This window comes from Herpailurus yagouaroundi, unplaced genomic scaffold, assembly GCF_014898765.1.
Source record: "Herpailurus yagouaroundi ecotype Mexico unplaced genomic scaffold, PumYag 141, whole genome shotgun sequence".
Classification (NCBI taxonomy): domain Eukaryota; kingdom Metazoa; phylum Chordata; class Mammalia; order Carnivora; family Felidae; genus Herpailurus; species Herpailurus yagouaroundi.
Window position 1 is genome coordinate 2,022,929 of NW_024412396.1, and position 11,967 is coordinate 2,034,895.

The following is an 11,967-nucleotide window of genomic DNA, read 5'->3' on the forward strand; positions in this document are numbered from 1 at the left end:
GAGCTTAGGAGAAAACAACCCACAGAACAGGAAAAGGTAAACAGAAGGTAGGGTGGGTGGCACTGGTGGGTGTAGAGAGGAAGCTGATGAATGTTCTAGCAATAATCTTCCCACATCTGGTATCAGATGAAGAGTTGTGGTTACAAGATCCCAGTCTCACAAGTATTTTCATCGCAAAATCCCATAACCAATCAGGATATGCATCTGTCTCTTCTGCTGCCCAACATCCATCCCTCTGTTTCTGGTGACCACACCTGGATTTTCCCTGGATAACCAAGCCACGCGTCCTCCTACCCCATGTTTGGGTTTAGATGAGGCCGACACCAGCCTTGGACTCCCTGGCCAATTAACATACTTCTCTCTCTGACCACAGTTAATTGTTTCAAGGATGGGTACCTGCCCCAAGTCTACATCCCAAAACTTAATATGAAACTCTTGGGAATACTGCTGGGAATGTAAGTGGCTAGGATACAACCATTCAGCTGCCAGCAGCCCTCTTCCCACCACAAAGGAAGAGTATGATCCTGAAAGAGAGAGAGTGAAACTGAGCTCCCTTAACATTGTTTGAGGTCCGGACCCTTAGTGATCAGAAATGTACTTGGGATTTTTCAGTTGTATACCCACACTGTCTTCACTTCTGTTCCTCCAGAAGAAGGTAAGGATTCAAGTGCAAGTGATTTAGTTGGGAGGTGATCCCAAGATGCAGGGCAGTGGCAGTGGGAAGAGCGAAAGGAAAGGATGTCAGCCAGTGAAGTTCATGTGTTTTAATGCAATCCCTATCACATACCACTAGCATTTTTCACAGAGCTAGAATAAACAATCCTAAAATTTGTATGCAACCCCAAAAGACCCTAAATAGCCAATGCGATCTTAAAAAGAAATGCAAAGCTAGAGGCATCACTAATCTGGACTTCAAGCTATAATACAAAGCTGTTATCATCAGGACAGTATGGTAATGGCACAAAAACAGACACCAAAATCAATGGAACAGAATAGAGAATCCAGAAGTGGAGCCATAAGTATATGTTCAAGTACCTTTGAAAGCAGGAAAGCAGGTTCCTTTGAAACCAATGGAAAAAAGACTGTCTCTTCAACAAATGGTGTTGGGAAAACTGGACAGCAACATGCAGAAGAATGAAACTGGACCACTATTTGGACTACACACAAAAATAAATTCAAAATGGGTGAAAGACCTAATTGTGAGACAGGAAACCATCAAAATTCTAGAAAAGAGCACAGGCAGAAACCTCTTTGGCCGTGGCTAATGCAACTTCTTACTAGACACATTGCTTGAGGCAAGGGACCCAAGAGCAAACATGAACTACTGGGACCTCATCAAGATAAAAACCTTCTGCACAGTGAAGGAAACAATCAACAAAACTTACAGAATGGAAGAAGATATATGCAAACAACATATCTGAATAAGGGTTAGAATCCAAAATCTCTAAAGAACCTAGTCAAACTCAACACCCCCCAAAACAAATAATCCAGTTAAGAAATGAGCAGAAGACATGAATAGGCACTTTTCCAAAGAAGACATCCAGAGACTAATAGACACATAAAAAGATGCTCCACATCACTCATCATCAGGGAAATACAAATCAAAATCACAATGAGATACCACCTCACACCTGTCTGAATGGCTAAAATTAACAACATAAGAAACAACAGGTATTGGCGAGGCTGTGGAGAAAGGGGAGTTCTCTTGCACTACTGGTGGGACTGCAAACTGGTGCAGCCATTCTGGAGAATTGTATGGAGGTTCCTTAAAAAGTTAAAAATAGAACTACCCTATGGTCCAGCAATTGCACTAGTGTTTACCCAAAGGACACAAAAATTCAGATTTGAGAGGTACATGAACCCCAATATTTATAGCAGCAATTTCAACAATAGCCAAACTATGGATAAAGCCCATATGTCCATCAACTAATGAATGGATAAAGAACTGGTGATATATATATACAATGGAATATTAATCAGGCATCAAAAAAAGGAATAAGGAAATAAAGAAACAGTTTGGGTTTCTCTCTCTCTCCCTCTGCCCCTCTCCCCAGCTCATGCTGTCTCCCTCCCTCCTTCCCTCCCCCCCCTTCTCTAATATAAAATAAAATTTAAATTAAAAAGAAAGTTTAAGGAAAATAAGAAAAACCTGAGAATTAGTCATAGCCAAGAGGAGCCTAAGGAGACATGAAAACTAAATGTAATGTGGTCTCTTAGTGGGATTCTGTAGTAGATAAAGGACATTAGGTAAAATCAAAGTAAATCTAGTAAAGTATGAGCTTCAGTTAATAATGTATCAGTATTGTTTTATTAATTGTGGCAAATGTACCATTGTAAGATGTTAATAGTAAGGGAAACTGGGTGTGCAGTGTATGGAATCTATGTGTACTATTTTCATGACTTTTCTATAAATCTATAACTGTTCTAAAATTACACTTATTATAAAAACTTACAAAACTATAGGTTTCATATGACCTGCACTTTGTGGAGGAAGAATTACAATTTTATGTATAGTCATATCATTATTTATACATCAAAAGGAGTCTTGAACTGTGCTGTGCAAACATAGCCAGAGGGTACAGTGGTTATGGGACACGTGGATTGTGACTAGTCCAAATTAAGATGTGCTGTGAGTGTCAAATATACACCAGCTTTCAAAGACTTTCATGAAGAAAAAAATATAAACATTCGCATTAATATTTATTTATTAACTAATGTTGAAATGATATTTGGGGTTTATCAGGTTAAATAACATATTTTTAAAATTAATTTTATATATTTATTTATAGTTTCTTTTAATGTGACTCCTAAAAAATTTAAATTATTTATGTGGTTCAGATTGTATTTCTATTGATAGCAGTGGTCTAAAAGGATAGACATGAAATGTTAGCAATTGTTATTCCTGATAGTGGAATCCAGGGTAACATTTTAGCTTAGCTTTTTTTTTTCTCTTTTTTTTTTTTTTTTTTTTGAGAGATCTTGAAGGAAGCAATTTATTACATAATAAAAGAGGGATACACAACCTTAGTACCATAATATTAAGATGGAAGATAACAGTGTGGGCTTGCAGTAGGAGTAGGAGTCTGTGAACCATTTTCCAAAAAAGAATTGAACCAGGGGGCCTGGCTGGCTCAGTCGGTAGGGCATGCAACTCTTGATCTTGGGGTCATAAGTTAGGGCCCCATGTTGTGGGTAGACATTACTTAAAATAAAAAGAATTGAACCTGAATTTTAAGGATCAGTGGGATTTTACAAAATGGACAGGAGGTAAGTCATTCCCTCTGAAAAGTGAAGGCTTAGCATCGTGAAAGTGCTTCTCTCTTGGGCAAGGAAGAGAGGCTAGTGAACTGAAATGAGCTCTAAAGAAATGAGTTAGTGTTTGTTGGATGCATGGATGGATGGATGGATGATTAGATAATAGATGATAGATAGATAGATGAATGAATGAATAAAGAATAGACAGATAAATCCGCAAGTTTTGAGGCTGGGCTCAAATTTTACCGAGAATGTCTCCCAACAAAGAAGCATGATGATAAGTTGTATTCTTTTTGCAGAGCAACCTGGCTATTTTTGTCCAGCTGAATGAAAGGAATTGTGGGTATCCAAAATCGCATTGAATTAAGACATTTGAATGTGGTCAGAACTACAGGGATATGCCTAGGCTTAGGATCTAATCAGGGTAGTGCGGCCTTTTAACATTATGTGTGGGTGTGTTTTCTCACAAACACATGTGCAGAGACACACATAAAACTTTGGGTTTTTCTTTTCCTTTTTACTGTGTTATGTCAAGCTTTTGTTTTGAGTGAATTGTCACTTGCCAGTGTCCCATGTGTGGGAGCCCAAAACCCCATGTAGATGAGATACTTGGACCCATAATAATAATGGTAGCAAGTATTTACATAACTTGGATAAAGGATCCAATTCAGCTGGTTGGGAAAAGAATATTTTTAAGGATATTCTTTTTTTTTTTTTTTTAAGTAGGCTCCATGCCCAACCTGGGCCTTCAACTCACAACCCTGAGATCAAGAGTCACATGCTTTCCTGAATGAGCCAGCCAAGTGCCACTGGGGAAAAGAATATTCTTTTTTTGTTTGTTTTTGTTTGTTTGTTTTTTGTTGTTTGTTTGTTTGTTTTTGTTTTTTTGGGGTTTTTTTTAATCTAATCTAGTAGATATTTTTTTGAAATTTCTGGGTATTTTTTTTTAATTTTATTTTTTTAAATTTACATCTAAATTAGTTAGCATATAGTGCAACAATGATTTCAGGAGTAGATTCCTTAATGCCCCTTACCCATGTAGCCCATCCCCCCTCCCACAACCCCTCCAGTAACTCTCTGTTCTCCATATTTAAGAGTCTCTTATGTTTTGTCCCCCTCCCTGTTTTTATATTATTTGTGCTTCCCTTCCCTTATGTTCATCTGTTTTGTCTCTTAAAGTCCTCATATGAGCGAAGTCATATGATATTTGTCTTTCTCTGACTAATTTCACTTAGCATAATACCCTCCCGTTGCATCCATATAGTTGCAAATGGCAAGATTTCATTCATTTGATTGCTGAGTAATACTCCATTGTATACATATACCACATCTTCTTTAGCCATTCCTCCATCAATGGACATTTGGGCTCTTCCCATACTTTGGCTATTGTTGATAGTGCTGCTATAAACATGGGGGTGCATGTGTCCCTTTGAAACAGCACCCCTGTATCCTGTGGATAAATGCCTAGTAGTGCAATTGCTGGGTCATAGGGTAGTTCTATTTTTAGTTGTTTTTTTTTTTAATTTTTTTTTCAACGTTTTTTATTTATTTTTGGGACAGAGAGAGACAGAGCATGAACGGGGGAGGGGCAGAGAGAGAGGGAGACACAGAATCGGAAACAGGCTCCAGGCTCCAGGCTCCGAGCCATCAGCCCAGAGCCTGACGCGGGGCTCGAACTCACGGACCGCGAGATCGTGACCTGGCTGAAGTCGGACGCTTAACCGACTGCGCCACCCAGGCGCCCCCTATTTTTAGTTTTTTGAGGAACTTCCCCACTGTTTTCCAGAGTGGCTGCACCAGCTTGCATTCCCAACAGCAGTGCAAAAGAGATCTTCTTTCTCCACATCCTCACCAACATCTGTTGTTGTCTGAGTTGTTAATGTTAGCCATTCAGACAGGTGCAAGGTGGTTATCTCATTGTGGTTTTGAGTTGTATTTCCCTGATGATGAGTGATGTTGAGCATTTTTTCATGTGTCGGTTGGCCATCTGGATGTCTTCTTTGGAGAAGCGTCTATTCGTGTCTTTTGCCCATTTCTTCACTGGATTATTTTTTTTCAGGTGTTGAGTTTGATAAGTTCTTTATAGATTTTGGATACTAACCCTTTAACACATATGTAGTTTGAAAATATCTTCTCCCATTCTGTCAGTTGACTTTTAGCTTTGCTGATTGTGTCCTTCACTGTGCAGAAGCTTTTTATTTGATGAGGTCCCAGTGGTTCATTTTTGCTTTTGTTTCCTTTGCCTCCAGAGACGTGTTGAGTAAGAAGTTGCTGCGGCCAAGATCAAAGAGGTTTTTGCCTGCTTTCTCCTCAAGGATTTTGATGGCTTCCTGTCTTACATTGAGGCCTTTCATCCATTTTGAGTTTATTTTTGTGTCTGGTGTAAGAAAATGGTCCAGGTTCATTCTTCTGCATGTCGCTGTCCAGTTTTCCCAGCACCAGTTGCTGAAGAGACTGTATGTATTCCGCTGAATATTCTTTCCTACTTTGTCAAAGATTAGTTGACCATATGTTTGTGGGTCCATTTCTGGGTTCTCTATTCTGTTCCATTGATCTGAGTGTCTGTTTTTGTGCCATAGCTTTCCTTTTTCTAATTTTTCTTCAATAAATGTGTGTTCCTTGTACAATAAAAAAAGTAATAAAAATATAGACACAAAGAACTACTGCCATGAAATGTCATACTAAAAGATGGAGCATCAAGCAAAAATGTTAAGCCATAGAGTCCTTCATTAATTAATTATTCACCCACTCATTTGAATATACATATATTAAGTATCCCATGTGCAAGGCACAAGGACAGTTCCTGGGACTACAAATACACAAAAAATTATTTCCTACAAGGTCACAGTCCTCATGGCCAAATAGGCTTGTAAATAAAATTTTAAAACACTGTAAGGTCACTGATACTATGGGATTCCTGTTGTCAATTCTCCTCTATTTCCTGCTTTTAATGCTGCTTTTTTCCTGGCTCCCACCTTAGTCTAATTCTTGTCCACACCTAGATTGCAGCTAATACATATATGTTAATGACTATGCCTCTAACCTTGATTTTGCACCAGACCTATGTATACAGCCCACAGCCTTTGGGTCAGGTGACCCTTGAGCAATATAAAATGTATAAACCTAAAACCTATAACCTTTCACCTCCCCTACTTCAAGATCTTCTGCCTCCACATTTCTTGTTTTAAATGATGATACTGTCTTACCTTACAGCTCTGTGTAAAAGGCAGATTTAGGTATTTTACTTCACTTCTTACAGCTTTTTAGACTAAGCCTGGCACAAGCCCACATACGATTCTCATTTAGCTGCCTCATCTCCTGACACATCTGTCACCAACATAGACCTGGAATTACCAAAATACTGAATTCTGGAAATATCATGAGTTAACACATCTCTTGTCTCCATCCTTCCCTCTACCCTTCTCTTTGTTTGGAGTTTCCAACCTCATCACCACCTCCTCCTCATTGTCCTCTGACTTCTTCTCTCTGAAGCCTTCCTTGATCTTCTAGGCAAGTTTAAAGTCTCTCTCATCTGGCTCCCTTTGAAATTTGTACTTATCTATGAGAACAGCACTTATCTCCTTGTATTTTTTTATATTTATTGCCTTCTTCCTCTAGGATACTCAATTTCTTGACACCAGAGATTATGTCTCTTTCACATCGATATTCCCAACATTACACAGATCATAACAAATAGAAGACTCTCAAGTTTATTGAATATTTCCCATCATCCTTCACCTTTCTTACTCTACTGGGGTCACTCTTACCCTTGAGTGCCCCAAGCAGGCTTCCACATCTGGGTTTTTCTTACTAGACTATTCTTGCTTCAAATAGTCTCCTTAATCCCATCATTCAGATCCCTGCTCAAATGCCACCCCATTAGAGACATCTTTACTGCAATATAGATAGTACCTACCTAACACATTCCCTCTTCCCCTTTACCCTGTCTCACATTTTTCATTGCAATCATCATTAGCAAATATATTATATGTTGTTGGAATATATTTTTACATGTATCTCCACCACAAGATAAGCATCAAAGCTTGGGACTTTGAATTATTCAACAAATGAACAAAGATCTGATGCATCTATAAAAATATAAATGATGGTATTTATCACCTACATATGACACTGTCTCTCTTCCATTTCCCGTTCATTTGCTTTATTCTCACCAAGCCATATATCTATGACAAAAGAAAGATTAAGACACAAATTTCCAAGAATTGTCAAGTATAATAAGACTGAGTAAGCAACAATATTATAAAATGAAAATGGGCAATGGTTCAGCTAACTTTTTTTTTAATTGTTTTTAACGTTTATTTATTTTTGAGAGACAGATCATGAGCTGGAGAGAAGCACAGAGAGGGGGAGACACAGAATCTGAAGCAGGCTCCAGGCTTCAAGCTGTCAGCACAGAGCCAGATGCGGGGCTCGAACCCACAAACCGTGAGATTGTGACCTGAGCTGAAGTAGGCTGCTTAGCCGACTGAGCCACCCAGGTGACACTGAACTCCTACTTTTATTCTGTTCACTGTCACTTTCAATCCAATCTGGTAGTGTTTCTGCTGAAATAATTGTCTCAAACACTTCCTGAGTCCACCATGGATTTCAATGAAGTTTACTCCTTTAGAAAAAAGCCACACCTACAGATCCTTTCCAGATAACCTGTACCTGTGGCCCCTGCTCAGATAGCTGAGGAACATTTCTCTTAAGCTTCCTAGAAGTACTATCATGTGGTTGGAAGTCACATCCAAACCGCTTGAAAGAGCTCCTTGTGCAACTGAATACTCCCACCCCTCAATCCTTCTGAAATTTTGATCAAAGATTATATAGTCACACTATCACATTTTTTCTTTGTGCCACACTATCTTAATTTTTGCATCTTTTTCTGTTAGAATAAATTGAGAATTTTCAGATTCATCCAGTCCTGGTTCCTTTTTGTTTCACAATTCTTTCCTCCATTTATCTCTCTTCTCTTCATTTCATTAAAAGCAGCAAGAAGAAACCAGGTGAAACCTTCTTACATTGCTTTGAAATCTCCCCAGCTCTACAACAGAGTTCAGCTTTCTGCATAACTATAGGAGGCAATTTCAAAATTTTTCTGCAACTCTTGACCTGGAGTCCGCTCCTCCAGTTCCCAATAACATAATCTTTACTTCCTTCTAAGACTTCACTAGCAGTATCCTTAAAGTCCAGATTTCTGTTAACCCTTAATATAGGGCAGATAGAGCTGGATCTAGAAACACATTGCCGGATTTCCCTCCCTGATGCACACCAGGAAGTTAGGACCATGCAGAAAGTCACTTCATAACCTGAAGTCTGTCCCTCAGGCACAGGCCTAAGAGGTATTTCAAGGTGTTTCTCTCCTCCCTCCATCTATCCACAACCATTCTATATCCATGAAGTTTCTACATCCAGAAATAGAAACTCCCAGAAACAACTTACAGAATGAGGACAGAGAAGAAGGTACAAAAGTAGGGTAGCTATAATTTATGTTTATTTGGTTGCCAAATATAAAATGCTCTTATGTCTTTTTTTCAGATCTTTAAAATAAGGAAGTTTGCCTGGGGAACCTCAAAAGGCCCTTTAATTCTAATTTTTGTGATTTTATGATTTGAAAAGATAAAATTTAAATTAGTGCCGGTGTTGAAGTAGAACTATCAAAAATGCTAGTCTTGGCACTGAAACCAAGCCCTTGATCCAGTGTCAGTTGAGAGCTCAGTGATGTTGGCCCCTACTAATATTCCAGCCACCCAGAACCGAGGGAAAGCTGAGTGAAAACTAAGGTCTAAGAATTAGGAGGCCAACTTGGGTAATCAGCAGTCAACTTATAGATGAAAATGAGCACCTTCGTGGGCACATCACAAATACACACCAAAAATCTGTCACACTCAAACTCCAAGTCCCAGGGGGAGATTTGCTAAAACGGATTACCTCCCAGACTGGTAAACATACAGGTAAACCTACAGGTAAAATATCTCCTTTTTCCATCCCCTGACATCTTTTATTTACCCTGCTACTTACTATGAATAATTCTGCTTCTGAGTATGTGTAGATTTATTTCAGAGCAGTTGCTTTCATTTCCATCTTATTGTTTTACTCAAGGTTAAACCTTAATGTGGTGATACTGGAATGTGTCCCCACCTCCCCAGTGGTCTAGGTGCTCAGGACTGAGCACTCTTTGTTACAACTCCTCAGGTTCTTCTAATGTGCCCCCAGCCCTGAGAGACACAGGCCTAGAATATTTTAAGGCGGCTGCTCCTCTCTCTGGCCTCCAGGGGGCAATCGTGCCACTAACACAACTCTCAGAACAATGAGAAGACGCTGACACTCTCTGGGGGTGGGTGAGAGGCCTGAACTCAGGACAAAAAAGGAATAAGGATGAAAATTAGAAGCCTGAATAATATTGAGGTAATGAGGCCGAATCTCTTTAAAATTCTCCTAAAGTTTAGGAAAGTCTGTGAGCAACTCTTTCCTTCTCCCACAAGCACAATTTTCCCAAAGCCTGTCTTCTACCCAATCCCAGGCTTGTAAACCTCTCCATTGGGAGAAGCTCCCTATTTCATTATCATGACTTTGGGCAAGATGCACTTTATAACAATGGTTATAAAGATTCATCCTTTATAATAAACCCCTGTCAGAAGAGTAACTTGGTCAGGAGAACTTGTTACTTATCTTGAGTAGGTCACCCTAAGCTTTACGTGTACCCGTTGGTACTCATGTCAACTTTGACTCTTCTGGAATGATAATTTCAGCAGCCAGCATTTCAGGGTTTTCTGAAATAGTTCTCAGAAACAACCTGGATAAAGGCCACGGATCTTCTGTGGTTTGTATGTTAAGATACATCAGGGTAATGGCGAGTTGTGGGGTTGGGAGGGCCCAGGTACATGATTAGTTCAAGGAGCTCAGGAACTGTCAAAATGAACATTCAGGGGCCTACCTATCTGGCTAAGAATCCTAATGGACTCTGGGATAATGATCGTTTATGAACAAAGTTATTTAATATCCTTAAAAAATAAAACATTTTTACAAAGAAACTCAAGAAAAATTATACCAATTTTTAAAAATGCAATGGATATGAACAAATAATTTCCAAATTAAAAAAAACAAAAAAACAAGCACAGGGGCGCCTGGATGGCTCAGTCGGTCGAACGCCTAACCTCAGTTCTGGTCATGATATGGGTTCGAGCCCCATGTCAGGTTCTGTGCTGACAGTTTGCTCAGAGCCTGGAGACTGCTTCAGAGTCTCTGTCTCCTTCTCTCTCTACCCCTCCCCAGCTCACACTCTGTCTCACTCTATCTCTCAAAAATAAATAAATGTAAAAAATTAAACAATTACAAAAAAACAAGCACAAATACGAAAAGAATCCAATGTCATGGTGAACAAATGCATTATAAAACAATGAGCAAATATTTTTTTCTCTACAAATTGTTAAGTACTTTGTTTTAAATCATTAGATGCTGATGTCATGAAACGAAACTCTTAGAAAATGCTATAAAAATGTTAATTTGTACAGTCATTGGAAGGGTAATTTATTAATATGTATAAAATTATTTCACCCAACAATTCTATATTAGGAAATTTTTTTTATATTCTCCCATTCATTGTATTTTCAGAGTATACAATGCAAAACTGGCCTTTCAACTCTAAGATACACAAATATGCTATCAACAAATATTCTCACTTTATAAATGTTCAAGGTAGGGCCAAGTCCTTTAAGTACTGGTGCTATCTCTTGCACATTTTCTGAGGGGAGTTGGCAAAAGGAGCTCGGGCCCTCATACCCTTAATCCTGGATCTGTTAGGTGACTTTCCAATGTACAGATAGAGAGGTAGGGGTGCTAAAGAACTTACACCCAGACCAGAAAAGAAAAGCAGTTGTTAGTATTTAATGAACCTCTCTCCATGTGGCTTCAGGCTACTAAGACACAGGCTCCCCCACACCCTTAATCTTTTCCTCAGCTCTTTTACTGAAGAATTTGGCCTTCACAATGACAGGCAGTTTGGGGAGCTTTCCCTTTCCCAATACTTTGTAGTAGCCCGATCGCACCACATCAATGATAGGAGCAGCTCCAGTCTTGTTTTTGGCAGCATTTACCCATGTCTCCTTACTGACCAAGGTCCACAGTTTATCAAGGTTAACAGTTGGGCAGAAACTCTGGTTCCTTTTTAAGTGGTAATGCCTCATACCAACTTTTCCAAAGTAACCTGGATGATATTTGTCAAAGTTGATCCTGTGGTGATGCATGCCACCAGCATTACCCCAGCCTCCTGGGTGCTTCCGGTGCTTACGGACGCAGCCGTGGCCATGGCTCACGTGGCCCCGAAGTTTCCGGGTCTTCCTCAGTCTGGATGGCATGTCAGTGGCCCAGAAGAAAGCTCTATATTAGGAAATTTATCCTTAATAAATAATCAGAAATAGGGATGCACGGGTGGCTCATTTGGTTAATCACTAGACTTCAGCTCAGGTCATGATCTCACCGTTCGTGGGTTTGAGCCCCATATTGAGCTCTATGCTCAGAGCCTGGAGTTGTTTCATATTTTCTGTCTCTCTCTCTCTCCACCCCTCCCCAATTCATGCTCTGTCTGTCTCTCTCTCAAAATAAAGAAACATTAAAAATTAAAAGGAAGGAAGGAAGGAAGGACGGAAAAGAAAGAAAGAAAGAAAGAAAGAAAGAAAGAAAGAAAGAAAGAAAGAAAGAAAGAAAGAA

General features: G+C 39.3%; 1 protein-coding gene and 1 long non-coding RNA gene across 2 annotated transcripts in view; both read right to left on the minus strand.

Moving 5' to 3' along the window:
- LOC121031479 (uncharacterized) overlaps positions 1-11,967 on the minus strand; it is a 238,362-nt gene that overhangs the window by 160,461 nt on the left and 65,934 nt on the right. The window lies entirely within an intron of this gene.
- On the minus strand, positions 11,125-11,653 carry LOC121031462 (60S ribosomal protein L27a-like). The gene has a single exon (XM_040476611.1). The coding sequence runs from the start codon at positions 11,613-11,615 to the stop codon at positions 11,178-11,180; it is 438 nt and encodes a 145-aa protein (XP_040332545.1). The 5' UTR covers positions 11,616-11,653; the 3' UTR covers positions 11,125-11,177.